Source organism: Ursus maritimus, unplaced genomic scaffold, assembly GCF_017311325.1.
Source record: "Ursus maritimus isolate PB19 unplaced genomic scaffold, ASM1731132v1 scaffold_6, whole genome shotgun sequence".
Lineage (NCBI taxonomy): Eukaryota > Metazoa > Chordata > Mammalia > Carnivora > Ursidae > Ursus > Ursus maritimus.
The window spans coordinates 63,654,100-63,681,974 of record NW_024426774.1 but is presented as its reverse complement, the minus strand read 5'-3'; the positions used below and the strand labels follow the sequence as shown (position 1 = coordinate 63,681,974).

At 43.8% G+C, this 27,875-nt stretch overlaps 1 protein-coding gene across 3 annotated transcripts in view; it reads left to right on the top strand.

Annotated features, from left to right (window-relative positions):
- EML6 (EMAP like 6) overlaps nucleotides 1–27,875 on the top strand; it is a 280,912-nt gene that overhangs the window by 212,350 nt on the left and 40,687 nt on the right. For 2 of the 3 annotated variants that reach the window (XM_040623471.1, XM_040623472.1), the window contains exons 24-27: nucleotides 5,926–6,014; nucleotides 9,666–9,842; nucleotides 16,797–16,998; nucleotides 17,111–17,252. In XM_040623471.1, coding sequence (XP_040479405.1) covers nucleotides 5,926–6,014; nucleotides 9,666–9,842; nucleotides 16,797–16,998; nucleotides 17,111–17,252 — 610 coding nt within the window. The remainder of the gene's footprint in view (nucleotides 1–5,925; nucleotides 6,015–9,665; nucleotides 9,843–16,796; nucleotides 16,999–17,110; nucleotides 17,253–27,875) is intronic. The other variant, XM_008700449.2, reaches the window with a different exon arrangement.

Here is a 27,875-nt window from a genome sequence, read left to right as displayed (position 1 = left end):
ACCAGATGGTGCAGTCTAGGACAAGCATCCCAGATTCTGAAGGAATATGGCATGTCAAGGCAAGAGGTGGGAAGAACAGGGGGAGATTAAGAAACAGTAATGTTGAGTGGCTGAGGGCAAGAAGGGAGGGGAACGTGGAGAGACAGACCAGGACAGACTGCAAGGGAACCTTTACATCATGCCAGGGAGCTGAGCGCTGAACTTTATCCTGGAGGTATTAGGTAACTCCAAGGGACTTAGGGTGGGGCATTCCCGGCCATCTCGGGAAGACAAGTAAGCCTGGAGTCAGCAAGCAACTAAAATCAGCCAGGAGAGAGAGAGGGGATGAGGGCCTCAACCCAGAAGAGATTATTTCAGAGTTGCCACAATATTTTATTTCAAATATTTCTCTAAGTCCCAGCCATAGACAAATCCTTGTGCTAGGCAGGTATTCATTTGTAACTACCTGCTGCCCTGGAATTGGGACTTTGTTTGAGCCTCACAACCCGTAGGCATTTTACGCAGCGTGCTAGGTGGACGGAAGCATGCCATGGGCTGTAAGGTGCAAGTCCCAGCAAGGGCAGAGGGAGATCAGATAAGTCCCTCTCACTTGCATGTCAGAGCCCTGCCAGACACAGTGCCCAGGGCCTAGGCTGGCGTTGGTGACCAGGGGGCACACTGGTGGCCTGAGAGTCCTCTGGGGGCCAGTGAGGCCGAGGGGTAGGGGGAGACAGTTGCTTCTCAGCACCCTCCTTTCTGGATGTTCTCTGCTTTATTGTTTTTTGTGGGGTTCTTTTTAAAGTGATTTCCCCTTGGATATCCCCTAGCTAACATCCCTATTTACGCCATCACGGGAGCAGGGTTTAGAACAGTCAGGGCCAGACTTATGCTTACAGAGAGTAGGGTACGGAGCGTTTTGTTGGGAATCCAACACCCACATAGTACGTGGCACAACATGTGAAGTCCCACCGTTATAGTGACCAGTGGTGGGGGGGCTACACTCAGTTATTATTTACAAGAGAAAATGGGACATAGGAGGAATACATTTCAATTGGGAAGATTTCTTTTACATTAGTTTTAATTGTGGTAAACACATAAAGTTTACCATCTTAACCATTTGTAAATGTACGGTTCAGCGGCATCAGCTGCACCCACATTGTCGTGCGCCCTTCACCACTGCCCATCTGCATAAACTGTCTTGTAAACCATCAAACAGCTGCCCTTCTCCCCTTCTCGCAGCCCCGCTAACCACCTTCTACTTTCTGTCTCTGTGAGTTTGACTACTCTAGGTAACTCACGTAAGTGGAATCATACAGTATTTGGGTTCCTTTTTTTTTTTTTTTTAAAGATTTATTCATTCATATTCATTCATTTTAGAGAGAGAAAGAGAGAGAGCACAAGTGAGGGGAGGGGCAGAGGAAGAGAGAGTCTCCAGCAGACCCCCTGTTGAGCACAGAGCCTGCCGGGAGGCTCAATCTCACGACCCTGAGGTCACGACCCGAGCTGAAATTAACCAACTGAGTCACCCAGGCACCCCCAGTATTTGTTTTCTCGTAACTGATTTATTTCGCCTAATGTAATGTCCTCAGGATTAATCCATGTTGGTCAGAATTTCCTTCCTTCCTAAAGCTGAAAAATACTCCACTGTATACACAGACCACATTTTGTTTATCCAGTCGTCCGTCGATGGACACCTGGGCTGCTTCCACCTGTTCGTTATTATGAGTGCTGCTGCTCTGAACATGGGTGTACTAAACACTGCTTTTAATTCTTTGGGGGTATAGACCCAGAAGGAGAATTGCTGAGTCAGATGATGATACATTTTTAATTTTTTGAAGAACCACTGTACCGTTTTCCACAGCGACGGCACCCCTTTACATTCTTACCAGCAGAGCACAGGGTTCCAAGTTGTCCACATCCTCACCAATACTTGTTATTTCTGGGGTTTGGGGGGGGTCATTTTTATAGCCCTTATCCTTATAGGTACGAAATGGTATCTTATTGTGTTTTTTACTTGCGTTTTGGGTATTTCTTTTTTTAATTCTGCAAATGTGGGGCACCTGGGTGTCTCGGTAGGTCTGCCTTAAACTCAGGTCCTGAGTCCTGGGATCGAGCCCTGCCTTGGGCTCCCTGCTCAGGGGGGAGCCTGCTTCTCCCTCTCCCTCTGCCGTTACCCCTGCTTGTGCACTCTCTTTCTCTCTCAAATAAACAAATAAAATCTTTTAAAAAAATTTATTCTGTGGATGTGTAGGCCCTGTGTGGGATGCTAGGGATATAAAGAGGAGTAGGTCCTAGATGGAAAGAGCAAGATCTTGGCTAAGATCCGTGGGTCGCAATCATGCAGGTGTCCAGGTGACAGCCCACAGATGGCTCTCAATGTGGAGCCATCACTTTGCAGGGAGAGGGGCATACCTCACTATTTCCATAATTCTGCCCTAGGCCAGCCTCTGTGGTCCAGCTGGAGCTCAGGGTGGTGTAAAAGGCCCTGGGAGTAAGGAGGCTGAGGTCTTTGAAAAGCCTCCTCATCTCTTATCCTAAGGGGCCACTTGGGTCACGTGAGAGCATCAGGCCAAATGTTTTCCACGGACAGAGAGAGGAGAATACTTCTGATTTTCAGGGGGGAGTTATACCATCCGGAGAATAAGAGCAAGGACGCCCATGGATCTTCCCCAGTTTAACTCTGATGCGATTGCCATGAGACATTTGTCGCACCGGTATTCTTGCGCTCCAAAGTGCCTGACCTCAGGAATGTGCCGTACTGCCTCAAGACCAGCCTCGCTTTTCACGGTGGGGCCTGGAGGGTCTGGCAGGGGTAGAGAGCAGAATTCAGGAGGAGGGTTCTGTTTCGTTCCTTTGATCTTGTCAGAAATAGTGAACACATTTGCCAGAGCCAGCTGGCTCGTCAGGGGCGGGGGATGGCGCAAGTCACCAGCCGCTGCAGCCTTTCGTGGCCATGGCAACCATGGGTCCTAAGAAACCAGAAAGCGCATCAGGCTTTTGCAGGAGTATCAGCTACCCCTGAGTGAAAGCTCCTCTACAAAATGCTTGAGGAAGAAAAAAAATATATGGGGAGAGATAAAATATGGAAGAACAGTCTCTAGCTGATATTAGTTTGTTTCTAGAAATACCAGGACTGTAAGATTTTACCAGTGAACAGTTTCGGCCATAGTAGAACACTCCTTGCCATTTTCATTGCAAATGGTCTGATATATTTGGTACATTTAGTATGAATTTTGGAACTGTTCTAACTTGTAAATTATATAGCAACTGGGATGATGGGTGTGAACCATTTTGTGGATTATATAGCTCTCTACACCTGCGGGGATTGTGGTTTCCTATACCTGCTTAGTAATGAGGACATTTGGCCCTTCCAGGTCTCTTCCTCCTTGTGAGTAGACATTTCTAGTGAATAAAAATGTGAGGTTTCTGAAAGAATAGGGTTACTGTTACTAAGGGGCATTTATATGCGGATTATGCAGATTTTTTGCTCTTTGCTTCTGTTCTCAGAATATTTCGGTGCTCATATGACAGAGTAGAAGGCAGCAGAAAAAAAGAGCGGTGACCTAAATATTTTCTCTATGCTTAAAAAAAAGAGTAATAACTGCAGTAAAGAATAGAGTGGGGGTGGGGGGAGGAATCGCACCCATAATTCTACTTTCCTAACAAAGAATTGTTGCAGTTTTAAAAAATTTCTTCATGTCCTTGGTTGCAAGGAACTCAAACCCATTCGGCTTAAAATTTTTTAAATAATAATGAAGAATGTGCTTATTGGGAAGATACAGGGATAGCTCATAGAATCCAAGAGCAGGAAGCAACATCTTCCTGAACTGGCTTCAGGAATGAACCTGAAAACCGAGCAGGCACTTCTCCCCTCTTCTCTCCTCTCCTGCTCTGAGGCAGCTCAGTTCAGTGTCCACTGCTGTCCTCAGTCTGGTGTCTGCTTTTGGCCCCTCTGCACAGGTACCTTTCCTTAATTCATTTGCACGCAGTTCACTCAGTCACCCCAAAATGCCACCTTCACTTCCAAAGTCCACATCTTAACCCAGCTAGGCACCCACTGATTGGGTCTCCCAGATTCTGAGTTCCCAGGAAAGAGAATTTGAGTGCCCACTCCTATCTCTGGCCAGGCTCCTGCTAGGTCAGTGTCCTCCAGAGGACAAGTATAGCCACAGGAGTCCAGCCCAAGGTGGGGGGACAGTTCTCATGGAAGGAGCGTGAGCTAGGTTGGTACCCCACAGGGCATTATGGTGCTGGGCACACTTCTGGTGCTTGTCTCTAGTGTTTAGATTCTCTAATAATCTTGCAATCATAAAGTGCTTCACTTAACTATGCTAATAATTTTGGGGTGTTCTTCAAGTAAAATATTGTCTTTAAAACTACAGTGTAAAAGTGAATTGTTGGGATTATCTGGGAATTATAATTCTTTGAGTTCTCTTAGTATCTCATGGCCGGAAGTCCTCTAAAATTAGCCGCTGAATCAAAGGATGTTTTCATTGAATCCTTTGATCCCTATTCCAGATCATTTGTTCTTTGCACTTCATCTCGAGAATCCTAAAAAATACTTTGTAGGTCTATTTAGCTCATTGGAGAAATATTTATTATTCATTTTCTTATACTAAATAGCCAAAGCTAATTTAACTACCGTTTTTCTTCTTGTTTATGTTCAGCCATAAATTCAGGGAAATGTGCCCCTTTCAAAGGAAACGTTTTCAAATTCACTTGCTCCTCACAGCCAAGGCCCCCATCACCCATATTATAACCCAGCAAATTAGAAACAGTTATGGTTTTCAGTTACCTTAGTTTTAATTAATCACTGAGAAATAGACCTGCAGCTTCAGAAGGTTCGCCACACCAGCCCGCAGACCCAGGTGGTACCCACCCCAGCATTAAAGAGCATGACTGAAGACACAAAGTTCTTATTTTGCTATTACTTTGGCAGGAAGGACATTTCAAGACTACTAGATTTACAGAGTTATGGGGGGAAAGCAGAGGAAGAAATGGTATGGTGTAAATATACACAGAATTGTTTTCAGATGAAATATTAGGTCATCTGAGTTTTGCTTCAAAATACTGTGGTGAGGGCCTGAGTGGAGGCTCATGGAATGGGGTTGGGCCATGAGCTAATAATTGTTGAAGCAGAACGTTGACTGGGCACCCAGGGGTTCTTCGTACTCTTACTTCTGCGTATGTTTGAAATGTCCTGTGATTTAAAAATGCTGAAAAAATCTCGGAGTCTGTATCTTTTGAGTTATTTAAATTTCAAGGCATGAAGGACTAGTGAGGTGTTAGGAGGAGAATCAGGGTATCTAATCTTCAGCATTAATCACACTGAATCCAAGATTTTAATTTTATATGAGACCAAAAGGCCATTTTTGCTCAACACTTTGTTTTGGGAAAATCTTGCTTTTCTTTACAAATTTTCAAGCAAGACTGGGGGGAGGGGGCGAGCATTTATAGGTTGTTTTACACACCTTATCTTCCAGTTTCTAAACTTCAAAGGACAAATTTAGAATTTAGGTCTGGGTGAATGTAGATGCTTGCCACAAGGTTCTCACTTCCGATGCCGTAGTTCTTGCCAAAGCAGTTTCCTTTAACTGCACGTGTGTGCAACCAGGAAAACGAGCAAAACACCCCGATTTTGTCAAGCTTTTGAAAAATGCGTACTTGCGTTGCAACAGAGTAAAACACAGCAGGCTTGCTTCTAGAAGGGCTATGCAAGGTCACATTGAAAGGGATGAGGTCCGTATTAACAAACTCCTAGCTTCAGGGTCTGCACTATGCCATGTAATTGCCTTTACGTGTGCTTCTGGAGAATTCACCGTGCGTTTGCTCAAATTACGGGACTGATTAAGATGAATCAGAACAGCTGCAGCCGTGCTTATCTCTTTACAGTAGGAAGACAAATGCGGGTGTGAACTGTCTTTCTGCTTCATTCTCTCACACCAGGAAAACTATTGCAAGTTAATTCGGGTGCCAAAGAACAACTCTTTTTTGAAGCTCCAAGAGGCAAACGGCATGTAATAAGACCTTCAGAGGTAACAGTCCTACACAGAGCTTTTTAAAAAGTGTTTCATGAAGATGTCATATGTGCATTTTAAGTAAAAACCTGTCACTTGCTGTCCATCAGTATGGGTTATAGTCAGTGTACCTTTCAGCTTGCTCACGTCTTACTTGTGACTGCTTCGTCTGGTTCCCTACATTCCGAGGACCTCTGGGTTCCCCGGGCTGCTGACTGTAGCATCGTGCGTTCGTGCAGTCGGCCTTTGCTTTGTTTCCCTCTGCTGGAAGACATCTAAGCTAACAGCTTGGATGCCACATAGTACTTCTTCCAGTGGACACGCCCTGTCCTTTTGGGCACAGCTTTCTGTGAACATAAATTTTTGAAACATGCTTTCTCACTCTTTACTCTTTATTGTAGCAGTATCTTCTGCAACAACAGTGAGAGAAATTGCTTTTCAAAACAAAACCTATCTACAACCCGACCATCCATGTGTATCTGACTGTTCCCCTTCTCCCTGTTTTCCTTATGTTTTTGGCCACTTTCATCATTTTTTAATTGTTGAAATCAAGGCCTATATACAATTTTTGAATCCATGAACCAATGCCTTCCTAAAGGCTCCGCTGTTGTCGTGGGCAAGTGGCTCTCTCAGGGTCTGCAAACGCGGATGGCCAAAACGTAATTGCCTGACTGAGCCCTAAGGACCTCCTCTTAGCCCCAGGAGACAATCCCACTCATTTATTTGCCGTGTAACCTTTGATGAAAGGAAAGGAAATCTTCTTCAGAGGGAAAGAGATCCGAGGGTACGCGGCTGAGGGACGGGCATCTGCCTCTCTCTGACTTCAGTTTGCTGGTGATAGCAATGATGGCACAATGATATGCCATCATTGTGAAGTGCTCCCAGGGACACTGGGACATGTGCCCATTCATAATGTTTTCATGGTTTCTAAAAGAAATACCTATGCACTATGAGAGAAACAAAAGTTGTTACATATGATGGCATTATATTCATGGAAATTGTTTACTGATCAATTGCTCTCACTCCCAGATCCCAATTTATTTATCTCTGATCTGTTGCTATTTTAACTTTTTTAAAGAAACTTGAGCCTTGAGTAAGGGATAGTTTAAATTATGTCATTTGTTCACTGGATACTTGGTGAATGTTCTGGGCCCTTCATATGCAAATTATTTTTGTCTGCAGACCAGCCTTGTGCACAAGTAATGGTTGTCAGTCTCATTTTACAGAGAGGGAGATGAAGCCTCCAGGAGAGTGAGAACCATAGAGCCGTGGTCCCAGTCTTAAGGGGTCATATGTGACTCAGCAGCCTTGACCACGGGGCCGCTTGGATTTCTCCTGTATATTCAAGCATCATTTTACATCACTTCATCTGTATTTTCCCTTCATGTTCTGGTGCCCCAAAATAGGTATACTAAAATAAAATTCAGTCTAACCAAGTGGTGGAGGGGGAATGATGCCAGCTTGAGACCGATGAGCGATTACTCTGGAGAAGAAGCGCACGCACAAGAGGGAAATTCACGTTGTGAGGCTTCTTGCAATGCCAGGCTCTGGCTCCGAAGAGTTCATTTGTCACTCTGTGGTACACAGTTGGTATTCGAGGGGCTGATGTGTGGTGCTGCTGTTTGGGGAGGCCATCCAGCTGGTGTTTCCATGCCTGGGCCTCCCTGGTCTGTCCTCCTCAGGCACTGGAGAGGAGCTCAGCATTTGCTCCACCAATATTGTCAAACCCTTCAGCTGCATATGAAGGATTTGGGAAATCCTGTTTTCAAAAAAGATTTTTTTTTTTTAAACAGCCGTGGTGAAACTAATGCAAAACTTAGCAAGTTGTTAAGTATGACAAATATTAAAATGTCTATTTAGATCCTTCTGCTGCGGCACAGTGCAGTGAAAGCCGCACTAAGCTAGGAGGCCAGCTCTCTTGAGCGCGCTTCCCCTCTGTCTCCTAAGCCGGCTGTGATTTACGTGGCTCACCTCTCTGGGCTCCGGTTCTTTCCCCTGGAAAATCACAGTGGTTATGACACGTCTGCCCGAGGCGAGGTGCCGTGGGAAAGACCCTTTGAGGACCCTTCTTCCATCTAAGTTCCAGGATTTTTAACCAGTTTACCCCCTTGGGGTTTTGTGGGTTACAGGGATCATTCTTAATGTTCCATTTTAAATGCAATTTCCATAGCTTCCAACAAATGAGATATTTGCTTGGGGACCACAGTGTCCAGATCTGGCCAAGGGTGATCTGCTGGGGTGAGCACAGGGCGAGCCCTAGATAACGAGGTCCAGGACAGTGCCACAAAGGGCGCTGGCACTGGTGATGGACAGGAGGGTCTCAGAAACGGAATCTGGAACCTGGAAGAGAATCAGTGGCCAGAAAGCCTGCTTGTAGAACCAGCAGGAATGGTTCCCTTCTCTTCCTGCAAAGGCCAGTTTAAGCCACCTCAAGTCCCCTCAGTCTGTGGGCCTCCCTGAGGCACCCCAAATCAGCAGGGCCAACGCAGCTTTTTGGTTCCAGTTCTGCCTGGGTCCAGAAGGAACACAGAATGTTCAAAGAGAAGAAATTTGAATAACTAAACTATGTTTAACACCTCCCCATGTTGTGACTAAAACCCTGCTGCATTTTTATCTCGCCGCAGCCCATCAGATCCCCCAGGAAAGTCTAATACGCGTGTGGTTACTGTTGTCTCTTCTAAAAAGGAAAGCCTACGTTATATCAGGATTGGGCCTATATGAATTTTAAGTATTCTGTCCATGAATCTCAGACAAAATAGTTTTAAAGGATAAAATATATATTCATGGCAATGCACTATGAACAGCTCTTCAATTTTCAGCTAGTCTCTCTGTAGCATACAGGATAGTAAGCTAGCTGCAGAATCTTATTACTCATTCCTTCGAGAAATCAGTCCTTCAAAACAAAAGTTATATCTGTGACTTTTTAAAATAGTTTGCTAACTGATCAGCCCAAGTGAGCAATGTAGCTCAGCAGCTCTCACTTGGGAGCAATTTTGCCCCCTCCGCCAGGGACATTCGCCAATGTCTGGGGACAACATAGGGAGAGGGACTACTGACATCCAGTGGGTAGAGGACAGGGACGCCGCTAAAATACTGCTATGCACAGGACAGTCCCTGACAACAGAGAATCATCCAGGGTAATATGTTAATGGTGCTGACACTGAGAAACCCTGGCCCAGGTTATGGCTTCAACGATGGTAAATACCTGGGGAAGAACTGAAAAACTTTCTTACTGTCAGGATTCCACAATTCCTAAATGTCGATTTTTATCCATAGAAAAATATATGGCTATCTGACTGTAGTGTTTATTAAGATAATGCAGATCCCGCTCAAAAAAATGCAGCTTAGAACTTCTGCACCTCGGATCACAACACAAAGGCCTGCTGTTGGCGAAGTCGTCAGAATGATTCCGCTTCATCCGTTTCCTTTTAAAAGAAGAGCAGATCATATGGCATAAGGAATGTAGTCAGTGGTGTTGTGACTGAGTTGGATGGTGACAGATGGGAGCTACGCTCGCGCTGAGCAGAGCTTAATGGACGCATAGACTTGTCCACAATCCCCGTGCTGTACACTAGAAACCGATGTAAGGTTGCAGGCCAACTGTGCTCCGATTAAAAAAGATCTCTAGGTTGTGCATAAATATATTAATTTTATTTCCTTCTTTTTAAGATTGAGAAGATAGAGTGGGACACGTGGACGTGTGTCCTGGGGCCCACCTGCGAGGGCATCTGGCCCGCGCATAGTGACGTGACCGATGTCAATGCAGCCAGTCTTACCAAAGACTGTTCCCTCCTAGCCACTGGAGATGATTTTGGCTTTGTTAAGCTTTTCTCCTATCCCGTCAAGGTAATACTGCATGTTTATTCTATATACTTGCTTGGTCTCATTAATAATCTAAAATCTATGTGTTATATCTAAGTGGGTTTTTTAATATTGAAGGCATATGCAGTCAGTGATGTCATCAGCAGCCCTCTTGTTATGTGTGCTATCGAAACACCTCATGACTTGTTTAGTATAGAAGTCCGATTCTCGTGGTATCGAATTCCTCCTCGAAAGGCCTTCCGGGGCCGTTAAATCCAACATCTCACCAACGGCAAAGGAGGAATTTCTTTACAACATCTGGCCCAGTGCCTTTGCAACATGTGCTAGCATACTTTCAGAGAGGGGGGACTTACTACCTCACAAAGCAGCCCAATTCATTATTAAATAGTACAACCGTCAAAATGTTCTGCTTTACACAGAGCTGAAATTTCTTCTCTTAAGCCAAAGTTCTGCCTTCTGAACCACGACCAAATAACTGCAGTCTTCTAACGGCCTTTGTGTGGAGGAAGATAGTATTTGACTCCCTGAAATCTTATTTTCTCCAGCCCAAATGTGTCCGGTTCTTCAGCCATTTCCCCAGGACATGGTTTCCAGCTGCCCCTGCCTCTGAGCACACTCCGTGTTATCAATTCCATTCCAGACTGTCTCATCTGAAATGGAATTCACCGCTTCAGATGTTGACCAGCTCGGGCTCAGTGGGACTCTTAACCGTCTTCTTTTGATTTTGTATTTGGATTAAATCAAGCTAAAAGGGTACCGACTCTGTGGGCTGCCATGCTATGCAACTGAATCATAGATTTCATTCCAAAAAAAATGTTTAGGTTATCTCTCATCTTGTATGTACACACTGATTTTCTAAATTTGAGTATAGAACTTTATATTTGTACCCAATGAGGTTTATCTTACTACACCTCGTTGTTCTAACCTGTCAACGTCTTTTAAATGCCTTTTCAAAATACTTACTTTCCTTTCTGGCATCACGTTATTTTCTCATTTCACAAGTGGAAGTTTAAAATCATGGGGAGGAAAAAAAAAAAAGACAGACTAGAACAACCAAGCAGCACCATTTGATATTCTGTTTATCAGTGTACACACTGAGTTCGAGTTCTTCAGTCAATAACAGACGTTTACATTTACCTGACTGTGCTATCACCGAGCTCACGTTTCCACCTGTAGGCCAATGACACATCATTAATGACTTGGAAAATATCTTGCTAAAAGCCACATGGACTGTGTCTCTGGTATCCTTCATCTCTCCTTCTAATAAACCGGTCAGTAAAAGGTATGCAGTTCACAGTGAACTCCTGTCACTACCTAGTGATCATTCCTTCCTTTTCCAAGTGCTTATTGACCTTTTGTGTAATAATTCACCTTAGAATTTTCCAGGGATTGCATCAACTCATGAATCAATATTTGCCAGAGTCTACATGTTTTCCCTTTTGAATACAGGAAACTTTTTATGTTTGAAGCCACCTGTCCTGGTTTCTAAACTCCCCAGCTGTTACTGACCTGACTTCCATGGTCACATTGGAAGGACCTGTATTCAGGCATCCGGCTCTGTTTTGCCCTTTCTGGTGTGAAGAGCATTCTCTTTATAGAGGAGATAAGTACATCTGTTTACTGTTGCTATTAAATCATCTCATCTAAGAAGTGTTCCTAACTTTTGTATGTTTTTTTTCCTAGCCCTAAATAGATCTTCAAATTCCTTTTCCCTCGTCTTGGGTTTTGACTTTAGCATTTCTGAAAGTATATAGAAGTTGCCCGTGCAAGACTTCTGTGTTCGTCCTCAGTTATCTGCTCCTCCGTCGTGTGTACACTTAGCCCCAAGCACACCAGTTTCCTTGGCAGCAACGCGGGTTTCTTTAGATGCCTTCCTCTTTGAGTCTTCATTTGGTAACATCCTGTCAGATTATTATTTCTGTAGTTTTTTCTAGGATACAGTTCTCATGAATGTCCGGTATTCCCTTCATCGTCCATCCCAAATTCCAAAGCTACCTGGTAGCCTTCCCCCGATGATTCATCGCTTCACCACCACTTACCAGCAATCCCCTTCCTATTTGATCAGAGTTCAGTTCTCTCTAGCACTTTTCCATCCTACTTCTACATTTTTTGAAATGAGTTTGCCCACAGGACAAGTCAAAAAGTTAGTGACACCCCGGTTTTAGTGGACAGGTTGTGGCAGATGTTTAGATAGCTGCAGTCCCCACGGTACCACCGCCTCGTGCTCCTGAGCCAGGTTTGTTGTTTGTTCTGGGAATTCATCATCCACATCCCCAGCCTGCCCACATGGGCTGCCTATAGCAGGAATTTCAAGCTGTGTTCCTCCAACTCCCAGGGTTCCAAAGAGGTTCCTCAAGGACAACTCCAAGCAACAAGGTAGGGGCCAACTAAAGGGGCTTGGGGGCCCCACTCTCACTTTCACCAGAGTCACTCTGTGTTTTGTATTTTATACGTTGAGTCTCTGTGTGAGATTGCTTGCAACATTCTGTTATGAAAATGTTCAAGCATATAGATAAGGCAAAAGAATGATACAGTGAACTCCTAGAACTCCACCACCTAGATTCTACATATAATTCAAAGTAAGTTGTAGATATCAGGATACTTACCCCCAAATGTTTCAACATGCATATCATTACCTATTGTTTAACATTTGCTTATGGTTTTTTTTAAGTAAAATTTATATATAGTTGAAATACACAAATTTTTTAAGATTCCTTTTTTTTTTAAGGATTTTATTTATTTATTTGAGAGCAGGTGTTGGGAGGGGAGGGACAGAGGGAGAGGGAGAAGCAGGCTGCCGCCAAGCAGGAAGCCCGACGCAGGGCTCGATCCCAGGAGCCTGGGATCATGACCTGAGCTGAAGGCAGACACTTAATTGCCTGAGCCACCCAGGCGCCCCTTAAGGTTCCTTTTGATGAATGTTGACCAAGACATATACCTACATGATCCAAACACCTGTCAAGATATAGACCACTATCATCGCCCCGGGAAGTTTCCTCATGCTAACTTCTGGGTCAGTCACCACCCCCCACCACCTCTATTCTCACATGAAAAGACTATTCCATTGTTTTCCACCACAGTTAAGTTTTACCTGTTCCAGAACTTCATATAAATGGAATGATCAAGTAGGTACTGTTTTGCGTCTGGCTTCTTTCACTCAGATAATGTTTCTGAGATTCCTCCTTGCTATTCGGCGTAACAATAGTCCGTTCCTTCTCACAGCTGAGTGGAATTCCACTGTATGGATAGAACAGTCTGTTTATCCACACAGCTGTCAACGGGCACATGCTTTTCCAGTGTTTGGTTGTAATAAAGCTGCTGTCAACATTTTTTTAACGAATCTTTGTGGACATGTTTTCTCCCTCTTATGTAAATATATAGGAGTGGAATTTCTGGGTCATGGGGCAAGTGCATGTTTAACTTTTTAAGAAACTGCCAGACCTTTTTCCAAAGTGGTTGTACCATTTTACATTCTCATCGAGAAGGTAAGAAAGTCCAGTTGCCAACATTCAGTGTTGTCCAACTTGTAGAATTTAGCTGTCCAGGGAACAGGTAATGTGATCTCATTGTGCTTGTACTTTATGTTTCCCTGGTGACTAATGGTGCTAAACACTTCTTTGTTTTCTTATCGATCATTTGTGAAGTGTTTGTACAAATCTTTTATCCACTGTTTTAAGTTGGATTGTTTATCTTTTTGTTGAGTTCCACTATGTAAGATCTGATTGAAGAAATAGTTTCATAATTTAAGAGCATTTGAAAACCCCTGGTCATTGTAAACTACTTTGAGAGTATCACTTCTATTCCTCTTCTTTTTCTTAATCTGGTTTGTCTGGCACACTTTCACTTCTCAGTATGTGGACCCAAGCTGATGAATATTTCCAGCTGTATAGTCACACTCCTCCAGGGCTCTGAGTCTGTTGGACAAAGTTCTCCATCTGTTAGGGACTGAATGGTTGCTTCCCCACCAAAATTGATATGTTGAAGTCCTTCCATCCAATGTAACTGTATATATAGAGAGAGGGCATTTACAGAAATAATTAAGATTAAATGAGGGCATAAGGCGGGGGTTCTGATCCAAGACGATTGGTGTTCTTGTAAGAAGAGACACCAAAGAGCTCACGCTCTCTCTCCATGCATACACACTGAGGAAGGGCCATAAGCACACTTTCGTGTGCTCATAGATAGTGTGTCTAAGCTAGGAAGGGAGTGCTCACCAGGAACCAAATCAGCTGACACCTTGATCTTAAGCTTTCCAGCCTCTTCCCAGAACCGAGAGATGAATCTCTGTTGTTTAAGCCCCCTCCCCGCATGTGGCATCTTGTAGGACAGCCCTGTCATGTAAGACACATCCCACTGCAGTATTCTAGCCGTGATTTCTCTGTCACGGGGTCTTAATGATCCTTACGAGTTCTCATCACCACATAGTGATCTCTTTGCCCAAAATTCAAGTTCCATTAGACTCTAATGTCATGTCTTCTTCTTGACCCTTTTTCTTGTTCTCCTTTCCTAGGAGTTACATGGCCTCTCTTCCAGGCAGTTTTCTTTCAATGACTAACACGTGCCCTTATATATTCAGTTTTACAGTTTAAAATCTTCTTGATGAGATATTAGTCCCCCAATAATCACATTATTTCCAGCCTCCATGGAATAGACTCTCCTTTCCCAGAGTCCACCCATTTTTCTAGTACCTTAAATCGTGTATCAGAAAACCCGGCTCTCTCCTTGGACACTATCTATAGAGCTGGCCAGTTGGGTTCCCATAGCCTCCGTTTCCTTTGCAAGCTGCGCCCTCCCACTACCCCAGCAAGGTTAAAATACACCATGTCATTTGTATTTCTAACACCCACCTTAAGTTCTCAAGTCTCCTTCTCAGAAAATCAAAGGCTCTAGAGAATGTTTCTTCTGAGAGGAACCTTGTCCGTTACATGTTACAGGCGAGAAACTCTGTGTGAAATGTGAATCTGGGGAGAGGGTGCACCGCTTTCATCGAACTCTCAGGAATTTCTCACCAAACAGCAGTTAACACCCAGCCCTCTGGAGACATATTCCCGATTCTCTGTTCTTTCATGACGCAGCGGAAGAGGAAAGTTGAGGTAGTGAGTCCCGACGAGTGGCACACAGACGCGTGGTTTGACATGATGACCCAGAAGCACAGCTTGTCGGACCGGCTGTGCCAGCTCTTCAGGAGGCCCCTTCCATAGGCCCTGGGGGAGCCACCAAACATCCCTGCTGGCCTCTTCCTCCTGGGGGAGCAGCTGGTTTCCCAGAAACATCTAGGAACTGTGAATTCTCTTTATTGTTCCATGGAGCAGGGGTCATGTTTCATGTTCTGAGAATCTTGAATCCCCCGCTGCTGCAAGAATCTCAGCTTTGTTAAATCACTTCAGTGGCTCAAAGCTCGTTCCTCTTTCTCCTCTGTCACTTTCTTTCACTCTGCTACCTGATTATGATCACCTTAGAACATTTCTTCTCCTGAACCTTTCTTTTTGGATTTCTTCTTTCACCCTGTCTGGAAACCCTGTGTCCCGTGATACAAGCAGGGGTATGGAGCAGCACGCCTCCGGCCCTTTGCCTTTGCCCACCTGCAGAAATAAGCTTGCACCTGTAGTAGACCCAGTGGGAGGTTCCTGCTTCCAGCTGGAAGACCAGCGGGGCGCACGGCCGCAGCCACTGCGCCCGTCCTCCTTGCTCCCGTGATCTCGCATAGACCTGTGTGAAGAGTGGTTTCCCTTGGAAGTCCTCATTTTGCTCTGCCTATTATCTAGCAAACTAGTAGCTCTGGAAGGCTTCCTGGAAATATGGCCTGCCCGGCTGCTTTGCTAATCTTTTACGGTCGGCGCTCTGTTGAGGAGTGGGCGTTTGCCCTCCACTCTCGGGCGGGGGTCCGCCAGATACAGAGAGATCTTGACGCAGAGTGTTTCAGAGTCATGCACTCAGCTGCACCTGTCTCCTGCCATGTGTCTGTGCTGGTTTCGGGTTCCCTAGCATGCCAGTCCAAAACCCTCTGGAAGCCTCTTCGGTTATTGAGTCCAGTTTCCATCGGGGACACCGATGGCCCTCTCACAACCTCAGAGCGTGCAGCTTCCCATGTCGGTGAAGGTAATTCTCTGGTTGTTGCTGAGAGGACGGAAAAACTCTCCGTCTTTAAATGGCTCTCGCTGAAGCTGTTTTTGCCGGGTCGTGGCTCCTGAGCCAGAAATGGAAGCTGGTTTCTGGTGGCAGCTTTGGCTCCCACCGCTTGTCGGGGCTGCCCAGTGTGAGTGGCCGCCTCATGGTCCAGCCTCCTCCTTCCCCACCTGGGATGAGTGCTGTGTGGCCTGGGGGTGCAGCTCGGAAGGGCTTTTCGTAATCACTCATAAATTGGGCTCTTTTCTTTGGTTATGGTTGTTGAAAAGGAGCTTACTTTTTTAAAGCCAATTATTTGAGTGTTTCCAGTGAAAATTATTTCCAGTATCTGTGGCAGAAACTGCTGTGTTCGTTTTAAGTCCTACTTTAGGCCCCAGGATTATAAGCGGTTCCTTGCCCTTCTGTCCTAGCCTGGGCTGTGGTACAGAAGCCACTCTGGGGGTTGACTGGGAAGACACTTCTGATCTCAAATGTCAGCCAGACTTACCATCAGGAGTTTACACGAGAGACCCGTGGAGAATGTACATTTGATATTTGAGAGAGACATGTAAGCTTTTTACACTTCATTAGGCTCCCAGAAGTAGGTTCTGTAGTCTAACGTTTCTTTCCTTCCCTCACAAACTACATACTGAAGACCCACGATGAGCCAGGTAATGTTTTAGGAGAAAAACAGACCGAGTTCCTGCCCTCATGGAGTTTACACTCTAAAGAAACAGAGGGAATTTGCTTCTCAGATCGACTGCTTAATTTGCATCCACTGGAAGTTACTCTGGAAGAGAACATGGATGAAATAGTGTGGAGGTGGGAGTAATGAGACTCAGGATGGGGTACTCACGGTTTCTGGCTTTTCAGGGTCAGCATGCAAGATTCAAGAAGTACGTGGGGCACAGCGCGCACGTCACCAACGTGAGGTGGCTGCACAACGACTCCGTGCTGCTCACGGTCGGTGGTGCCGACACCGCCTTGATGATCTGGACCAGGGAATTCGTGGGGACCCAAGAGAGCAAACTGGTGGACAGCGAGGAGTCAGACACGGATGCGGAGGAGGACGGAGGTGAGCGAGCCCCAACCTGCCACGAGCCGGCTGCCCCTTCCCACACATCCCCCCACCACCCCCCCTTCCCGCTGCCAACCAACTCCATGCCCGTTTCTCTCCGTTGTTTGAGGCTATGACAGTGACGTTGCTAGAGAGAAGGCCATCGATTACACCACCAAGATCTATGCTGTGAGCCTCAGGGAGATGGAAGGCACCAAACCACACCAGCAGCTGAAGGAAGTTTCGGTGGAAGAAAGGTATGGTGTCGCCAGGTTTGTTTGCATTTGTTACATCTGATGACAAGAAACTGATTTCAACAAGAGTTCATTTTCTTTGCCCTCAGAGTTGCTACTTAAGCTAGTCTTTTGTGTATATGCACAGAGTCTTAACCAGCATACAGACTTAAACTGGGGGAAATTGCCCATGCCCTTGATATGTGGCAAAGGGTGTGTTACACTTTGCACAAGTTGGTTGTGGACTATGACTTGAATAGATGTGAGATCTGGTTGAACCGGGCTTCCCCTTGCCCAGAAAGGATGTCAGGATAGCCACACGCTGTTGGGAATGTGACGGCTAACAGGAGACATGCTGATTGGAGGGGTAGGAGGGTGGGAGGGCTTCTAAGGTCCTGAAGGAATATTTGTGGGTCATGAAAAATAATCTTCTGTTCTGACCAGAGTCTGTGCATTACACGGTCTCACTTGGCGTACCTTCTCTCATTGTGTCTGCACCTGCCCGAGATTGTTCAGGTGGGTTTGGTGAGTCCAGACCTAACCATTTTTTTTTTTCCACCTCAGGATCTTTATATAGAAAGAGAGTTTTAGATGTTATTTTGGGCCTTTTTGATGTGCTTTTGTAAGTATTGATAAGGGAGATAGCCAAATAGACATTTTTAAGAAAAAAACTCATAGTTACTACAATTTCTTAATTTACCATCTCTATACTAGGAAGGCTAAATACTCACTAAAAACTCTAACATCTGAAGAGAATTTCATGGATCACAAAAATGTGTTAAGAATTCTCTGTGGGTTCTTCACATTGACATGGGTTCAGTGTTCACAGGTACCCTGGTCCCACTATAATTAATGAGATTCAGATTGTTTTTTTGCATTCAGTATGGCTTTCTGCCTAATAATAATTATTTCAAAAATTTGATCTATCACTTCTTTAAATTAGGTGGGAATGTAAATATAAATACTTCCCCCTCCTGCTTCAGTTCATTGCTAGATGTTAAAATAAGCTTGATAAACAGTGGGGTACGATCCGCAAACAGATGGAATCTGCTGCAAAAATCCCTAATTCACCTTTGGCATCTTTGTCAGACGTCACTCTGAAGATTCAGTTCTCTTTTGATTAAAAAGTTGTAGAGATTTTTCTGCAGTAGTCCATAAATTATAGTTTAGCTTACTTGCAACATAGTTTTTCTAGAGGCCACAAAGAGAAAATAATTTTAAAGGGCCTACTTCTAAGAATAAAGAAAAAAAAAGAGCCATATGCACACAAGTGCGCTAATAAGCCTCGCCCTTGAATAATCCACGCTTACCAACATTTGGCCTAAATTAAACATTCTTTTGGGAGAAAAATTACCCAACCTTTCCAATGTCACATAACGTTATGAAATGAGTTGACTTGGCTATTATTCCAAGGTTGTTTCTGGCTGATGTCTACAGCCCAGTGCTTTGTCATGCTGAGACTTGGGCCGGCCACCAAGATTTAGAAATCTAAGCAAATTCCCAATTCCAAACACGGCAGTTGATTTCTAACCTAAACTGAGGCTCATCTGAACTTCCCCTTGTCATGATGTCTCTTTGGGTAGGCCTGTAAAAATATTCATCCCTGTTCAATTAAGGAAAAGGGGTGAGGGGTGAGGGTACAGAGGACTTTTAAGAATTTTCAATCTTAAAAACTCCAGAATTCAGAAGCTACCTTACCACATCAGTTTGGGAACTTGTCATAAGTACATTAGCAGCCACAGGATTGACTTTTTAAAATATATACAAAAGAAAAAAATGCTGCATAGTATTAAGAGATGTAGGGGTAGGCAATTCAGGACTCTGTTGGCATTTTAAAATAATTCACACCCAGGGTATAGTGAAGAACACATGCAGTGAACAAAACATTTTTGAGATAAATATAGGGTTCGGAGGAATAATCAAGCCTTTTTTACACAGAGCAACAACCTTGGTAACTTAAAAGCCTTGACAGCTTCAGTTCCCAGAGTGGGCTGTAACCAGAGAGCAGGACGCCAGCTGCAAGGCATGCTGGGAGCAAAGCTCGACCACAGCAGGAAGGGGTGAGCGGGGAAGGAGCAGCAAATGGTGTCTGAATCAACTGCGTCCATGGGGGCAAATCCTAATCAGAACCAAAAACACGCAGTCTCCACCAGTCCTCCTCAGTAATGTTAGGGGAACGTGAACCTCAGAGATAGGATGGTAGACAGCGTCTGAACTGCAGAAGAGAGAAGGGGGTGCCAGGCAAGGCGGGGCGTTCAGAGACTTTGTGATAAAGCAGGATGAGAGAGGGAAAGTGGGGTGGGGAGGACTCTTGACAATAAGCTAGGCAAATACCTCACCGGAGTCCTCACCTGGGATAAGAAACGGGCCCTGTGGACTCCAGCATCCCAAGCAGAAGAGGGAGAGGTAGAGACAGAAATGCTGGGGACCTCGGATGAGAAGAGTTTTGGGTCAGGCAACACCCACCTTCTCCCTGCCAATATTTAGGACTGTCAGCCCCGACACTCTCCGTTTGACTCCTTCAGGTCCTCCTGATTGGAGAGACAGAGGCTTTCTTGACCTGCCCTTTGTTGCTCCCTCCCACGCATCCCTGCAGATACCTGGGCGCCTTTTCTAAACACCTGGGCCAAGACATGCCCCAGTAAGACTAATGGGAGACAAACACTGGAGAATGACAAGAGGCGGGAGCTCTGAGCAAGCACTCAGTGCGAGGACTCGTTCTGCCTTTTACCAGTGTTTCAGGAAATTCTACTTCCGGTTTAAATCCTTTTCCACTTTAGAGCCGTGAGATGAGCACAGGATCCATCATATTGAAAACAGTGCCTTGCAGACAGCTGCACATTACACACCGGTTTTTAAGCAACTGCATTTCTAATTCCTCACATTTCAGATAGTCCTAGATGGGTTCTAATTAGACTCAATTATTTGATTTTAAAAGAGCTGCGAGGCTTTGGATTGTGCTTCTTTGTACAATTTCTAATACTCCTTGAGTTCTGATTCTTCAGCAGTCACAGGCTCTTTAGTTCCGATCTTATGAGAAGTGGGAAAGTGGAGAGAAATTTGTTAATTGCTCTCAGAAGAATACTGAGTTATACCTACGAAATGTGTAATCCCTTACAGGCGTTTATCAAGTACCCTGGTCCCCCACTTCAACTTTGCCCTAGCACAGTGGGGTGCCTTGCCCCTTTCACCTAGCCGCACTGGTCTAGCCCGCACCCAGCCTTTGGTGAACTCTTGGGTAATCCTGTCGCTCACCTGCCGTGTGTGGCATGTGGCTGAGGAAGTCAGGAAAGTTTGGGGAACATAGGCTTTCAGACCTCATCTGCACACTCAGGGCTGCCCCGCAGTGCTCTCCTTCATCGTCTGCCCACTCCAGTTCTGGTCTAAAGCAACCTTTCCAAACCCCTGCTGCCTCTCAGGTTCCCACCCCCACCCCGACACACCGCCTTGCTTTCCACTTTTGGCCTCATTCCTACTTTGCCATGTTTTCTCAATATTATGGCTGTTCCATCCACCTGCAAACTTAAAATTATTACTTAATAAATACTTTAAATGTCAGTTCTTTTTCAGAAAAGACAAAACAGGAGGGGGAAGCATAGTTTTCAGAGCAATTTAAGATACAAAACGCCTACCTTCATCACAGCACAAGGGGTAGTACCAAAATACTGTGTTCTCACTTCAATAAAAGCAGTTCTCCTGAACTCATCAGGTGACAAAATCCCTGAAATTTGCTCAGCACCAGATTGCTAGAGTTGCCTGTAAAATTAAGAAGTTTCTTTCACCACTTTAGCAAGGTCACACCAAGTTGATATGTCATTTTCTAATTTATAAGGTATGACTTTCAGTTTCTGGGAGGTCACCTAACCCACAGTGGCCTAAGTAAAAGGAACCTATTGGCTGGGAACCATTGGAAAATCCATAGGGACAGAGTGACTTCAGGTGTCAAATCTTGCTGTTCTCTCTCCATATCTCAGTTCTGCTTTCTCGGTTATTGCAATTCACGTAGCAAAGTGACTGCAGTGCCTGGACCTTAGAGTCCAGCAGCAAAGAACTGCCTCTGATGGACAAGTCTTGCAAATGTTTTATGATGTACTATTGGCTCTGGTGGGTCACATGACCACCCTTGAACCAGTCACTGGTGATCTGTTAAATATGAGCCTTTTATTGTTCAAGTAAGTAGTCATATGCCACCCATAGACTAGCAATGTAATCACCTCTACCAGAAGTAAAAGTCCAAGGTGGTTAACGAAATTGAATTTCTGTATGAATCCAAAACAGGACATGTCTACTGCCCTCCACCTTTTTCTTGTCATATACACACTCTTAAAACACCCCAATTTAAACTATCCCACATAAATGATTGAAAACGCAGTTAGCGCCTCCCCAAAGAGTTTCAATCACTTACTGTGTCCAGCCCCACGTCCAGGATCTCGGGAAACTATGAAGTCTTCTCATCCAGGTCCGGATAAAGCTCTTCATAGTCCTGTGCTAATGTTGACCACCATAACATGCCAAATAGACAGCGGTGAAGAGAGGACAGAATGAGGATTGTTTTTTAATCTGCCACATGGAAGGAGAGAGTGAGACACAATATGTAGTGGTTTCCAATCCACGTCCGTATCATCCTCTGCTAGCTGGGACGGCCCCGGACCCCTGCCCTTGCCGTGTGCATGTTTTGCACAACTCAATAGTAGTACAAATGTTGGAAGAAGTCAACAGTCAGAGGATGTGAAGGTTGTGTTTGTTACGACAAAAGGTACACACACCAAGTGAAAACACACAGTAGAAGGTGACACACTATCTTCTAAGAGAACCAGCTTCCCCTAGTGTTTCAAATTCCTGTTGGAACGTAAGCATTGCCCCTGTGGGGTAAGGATTCTCCCAGGCACCAGAACCTCCTATGTCATTCCCATAGGAGAACTGAATCCCCCCCACCCCCAAATCCCGCCCTGAACTCCTCCTGGACTCTTCCAGAAACTCTGGCTCTGTGCTTGGCCTCTCCCCAGATGACCATGACCAGCGCACGCAGTAAGACAGGGAGGAAAGGCCAACTTTAAGAGACATCTCCCAGAAGGCCCAAGCTTTAGGTCCATCTAATTCCATTTTTATCCTTTACCCTCTGGCCCAGAGTTGGCATTTCATAGTATCAACCTAACAGGAAAAGGACTTTTGACCTTTCGGACTGGTAACTACCTGGATCCTCAAAGTCAGTCATATCAGTGAAACAAGTTACTGTTTTCTTTTGAAAAACCAAATCATTTTTCATTCTGTCCTCATGTTTTGATGACAAACTGAACACTGGTCAATTGGTTACTGTTGGTATATATTACTTTTTAAAAGCATAGTTCTTATTTGTCTCTTGAGGTAATAGTATAACCTTTTTAGGTGCAGGCAATTCTGATGGTGTTACTGTCATTGTTTAATGTTTAAATTGTCACTGTGTGGTCTTTAGCAGACCTTTCTTTGGGTTGGTGTATGTGGCTTTTTCACAATACCATCGTGTACTTCTGAAATTGTTTTTTGACAAGAGGTCAGTCACACACTCATCATTGGTTTTCCTGTCCCAGCATGGAATCTGGTTTCTGTGAGTGCACATTCGTTCCCCATAACTACTGGAGGTGGCTTAAATTGTTGTAGACCTAAAATAGAAAAGAATTTTGAAAAGCAACCTTTTTTAAGATCATGAGGTATACTGATATTTTAAATTTAACTCTTTTTTGCCTTGTTTTAATAGGACCTTTGTCATGCTTTAATGCACCATATACATATATATATATTGTATTTCTAAAGATTATTTTGGATTGTGTCTTGTAAAAGATGGGAAAGCTTTCTTTTCCTTTTCTGGTTTTGATTCTTGGCTCCAGCTCTCTGAAGTTGGCTTCAAAGAATGTAAAAATATAGGGCACCTGTTATCTTAGATAGAATTTCTTAGAATTAGTGCACCATGAGAGATATAACCTAAGTCTTTCAGGTGTGACCTAAGCTCTCTGTCAGTTTTGGCCCCAGCAGGAAAGCAAGAGCACTCTGAAAAGAAGTAATTTGGGGAAAGTTAAATGAAAGGACTAGTCACAAAGGTGTGGGCAGGATTAAGGGAAACAACAGGGATGGGGGAGCCCCTCCACCACCCTTGGGTCCGAAGGTTGGTGGGGAGAAGTTGTTGTCAGATGTGGGGAGCATTAGCTGTTGAAGCAGACTGCCTTACAGAAGCTGAGACCTGAGGGAGAAGGTTAAAGGTCACAGACCTGAGTCCCAGCACGGAGCTCTCCAGGGAATAGACTCCCCAGTTGCATTCTCCTCTGACCCTCTCATCTTCCACTGATGCCCCTTTCAAGCTGAAGCCAGTCAGAAGTCGAAGGGCACGAGTGCCTGTTGCTGTAGTTGTCAGAGGCCAGCCATGGAGGGCTCAGAACAGGAGGAGAGAAAACGTGAAGAGGAGACAGGGAGGGGTGGAAAATATCCTGCTCATGCCTTTCATTTTTTTTTTCTAATTGAAACTGATATTATTATCACAGAATAATGGCCATTTTAATGTTGAACAATAATTTCCTATCATTTATAAAAGCCTTTGAATATATACTGTTATTTAAAGATACCAGTAAATATAACCAAATCAGTATCAAGAATCATTAGAGACGCTTAAAGCTCTACCCACTTTTAAATGGATCAGTTTTGATGAGCCATAGTTTTACACCCCTGTCTAGGGGTGTCGGAAGAATTAACTTCTAGAAAACAGTAGTACACTGAGAATGGTCACTTTTTTTTTTTTTTAAAGATTTTATTTATTTATTCGACAGGACAGAGACAGCCAGCAAGAGAGGGAACACAAGCAGGGGGAGTGGGAGAGGAAGAAGCAGGCTCATAGCAGAGGAGCCTGATGTGGGGCTCAATCCCATAACGCCGGGATCACGCCCTGAGCCGAAGGCAGACGCTTAACCGCTGTGCCACCCAGGTGCCCCAAGAATGGTCACTTTTTAAAATTGATACTTTATATTCACATTACATTTTTATATTCTCACATATCTTTAAAAATAACATGAACATCTTTGGCCCATCTCCAGAGGTTTTTTATTTTCACGTTAAGAAAAAGAACAAATTGAAACTTAGAGCTGTACAAATGTCTAGTGCCAATACCCAATGTTTTGTATGGATGAAATTACTGTGCAACCCCAATTTTAGATTATGAGGTAAGTGCATGATTGCGACACAGGTAGATCACAAAGACATCTTTTCTATAATTTACAGATAGGCTCTATAATATCTCCAAATGTGGCATGTGCTCTGTTACTAAGATGCAGATGCGCTGACCAGCCATTGGTCTTCCAAGTTTCACATGGCTGGGCCGTGGGTCATAGTTGATTTTGTTTGACACACTTGTCTCCATCTCCTCATCCCCTCACTGCTTAGACTAACCATCTGCTTGGGGAATAGGAATAATGGAGATTTTTATTTGGTATATTTAGTTGGAATGTGCACTCAGACAAAAACCTTAACTCTGTGATGGAAAATACAAAATAAACACCAAGTGCGTCATGTTTATGGAAATCGGCATGTACATATTCAGTAACTTCTGTTCCTCTAAGTGGGGACGCAGGTTAACTCGGGGGTTGCGTTCTCACGGCACCTGAGTCAGCAGTCTGTATTCGTTCAAGGTCCGTTATTAACAAGCACTGAGGCCTGCAGGGTTTGGCTGGCTGTCCAGGGATGAAGAAAAGAATGTGGGAATTGACCCTTTCTGTTTCTACCTTTATCATTATATTTTCCGCCTTTTACTTGAAGAAGGAGAGGTTCAACCCTTCCCCTGCCTTCTCACCTCAGAGGCTACATAACTGATGGCCACCAGTCAGAATCCCACACTGAGCTAAAGCCCATCTCCCCTTCCTCAGCCGGACCCTGGGCTTGCTGTCACCTCTCTGCCTGTCTCAGACCGGGAGGGTCATCTCTCCCTTGAGGAAAATGTCTGAGGTAGATGAGTTCGTTTTTCACACATAATTGTATTGTCTTTAGCACCAGTGCAATGTAGTTTACTTATGAATTACGGAGAAGTGTAGAAATGATGACGTTATGGTTCTAGTCATCTCCTGATTAGATGTGTGTAGTCTAGATGGCCTGCTCTTCGACCTGGCTCTGTAACATGTACTTAACCATGTCGTAAGAAGTAGTTTCAAGAAACAAAGCTTTTTATACACTTGTACCAAGCAAGCCTTGAGTCTTAATTAAATACTATTTGTTTTCCAGAGAGGAGGTCCATAATATAATTAGAAAATCACTTTCAAATTTGAATATCATCTTTAGTGTTTTTGTCCTAAATGATAAAGGGTTACGAGGTTGAGCTACTGTCAGGAATTATTTAGTACCCCTATGTATTTTTTTCATTTCCCTATCATCCAATAGTAGGTAAATGTCAAGATATCTCTTTTTTTATTTCTGTTTTCTTCCCAGTCGTATTGAGAAATAATTGACATCAATGTATAAATTTAAGGCCTACGACATGATGGTTTGATTGACGTATATTGTGAAATATATCGCCGCAATAGCTTCATCTAGCCTCCCTCCTCTCCTAGAAATACAATAAAAAAGAAAGAAGGAAAAAACCCTTGTCTTTGAGAGGAGGACTCTGAGGATGGGCTCTCCACCTGTATACCACACGCAGTATCTACGGTCCTCACGCTCTACATTACACCCCTGGTTCTGACTTACCTTATAACTGCAAGTTTGTACCTTTGACCGCTTTCCTCGTTCCCCTCACCCTGCCCCTCCACCTCTGGTAACCATAAGTTTGTCTCTGTTTCTGCACGTTTGGTTGGTGGTTTTAGATTCCATATATAAATGACAGCATATGGCAAGTGGCCAGATTTCCTCTGTTTTTAATGGCTAATATTCTACTCTTTATTATACCACTTCTTCTTTATTTTCATCCCTGTAGGGACACTTAAGTTATTTCCGTGTCTTGGCTATTGTCCATAATGGTGCTGCACACATTGGGGTGCACATATCTTTTCAACTTAGTGGTTTAGTTTCCTTTGGCTGAATTTCCCAGATGTGGGATTATTGGATCATATGGTAGTTCTATTTTTAATTGTTTGAGGAACCTCCATACTGTCTTCCACAGTGGCTGCACCAGTTTGCATTCCCAGCAAAGATTCCCTTTCTCCACATCCACTATGTATGTTGTCTTGCCAATGATGGCCGAATAGGTGTGAGGTGATATCTGATTGTGGTTTAATTTGCATTTCCCTCATGCTAGTGATGTTCAGCATCTTTTCTTGTACCTATTGACCTGTCCTATATCTTTTTTGAAGAAATGTCTCTTGAGGCCTTTAGCCCATTTTTTAAGGTTTTTGTTTTTTTCCTTTGCTATTGGATTGCATGAGGGGTGTGTGCGTGTGTGTGTGTGTGTACATACACATAATATTAACCCCTTATCAGATACATGGTTTGCAAATATTTTTCCCATTCCATCAGTTGTCTTTTCACTTTTTTGATGGTTTCTTTTGCTGAGTAGAGACTTTTTAGTTTGATGTAGTCCCATTTGTTGCTTGTGCTTTAGGAGTCATATCCAAAAAATCATCACTAAGACCCATGTCAGGGAGCTTTGTTGCTATGTTTTCTTCTAGGAGTTTCCAGGTTTCATGTCTTACTTTTAAGTCTTTAATCCATTGAGTTAATTTTTGAGAGTGGAATCAGATGTGGGTCCAGTTTCTTTCTAATGCATGTGAATATCCAATGAGCCCAGAACCATTTATTGAAGAGACTGTCTTTTCCCCATTGAGTATTCTTGGCTCCTTTGTCAAATATTAGATTGGCCATGTACGCTTGGGTTTATTTCTGGGCTCTTGATTCTGTTCCATTGGTCTATTTGTTTTTATGCCAGTACCATATTGTTTAATGACTGTAGCTTTATAGTATAGCTTGAAATCAGGAGTGTGATACCTCCTGATTTGTTCTTCTTTCTCAAGATTTCTTTAGCTATTAGGGGTCTTTTGTGGTTCCATGCAAATTGTAGGAGTGTTTTTTCCTACTTCTGTAAAAAATGCCATTGGGATCTTAAATAGGGATTGCATTGAAATCTCTAGATGGATTTTGGTAGTATTGACATTTTAACAATATTTATTCTTCCAGTCCATGAACATGGGATACCTTCCCATTTCTTTCTATCTTCTTCAGTTTCTTTCATCAAGATCTTACAGTTCCCAGCATAAAGATTTTCACCTCTGTAGTTAAAATAATTCCCAAGTACTCTATTATTTTTGATGCTATTATAAATGGGATCAATTTCTTTACATCTTTTTCAGAAAATCTGTTGTTAACATGTAGAAATACTACTGACTTTTTGCATGTTAATTTTGTATCCTCTAACTTTACTAAATTCATCGGTTAGCTCTAATAGTTTTGGGGTGGAGTCTTTAGTATTTTCTCTATATAAAATGTCATCTGCAAATAGAAACAGTTTTACTTCTTCCTTTCCAATTCTGATACCTCTTATTTCTTTTTCTTGCTTGATTCTCACTGGGACTTTCAGTACTATGTTGAATAGTAATGAGAATTGTCACTTTTGTCTTATTCCTGATCTCAGAGGAAAAGCTTTCAACTTTTCACCACTAAGCATGATGTTAGCTGTGAGCTTGTTTTATATGACCTTTATCATGTTAAGATATGTTCCTT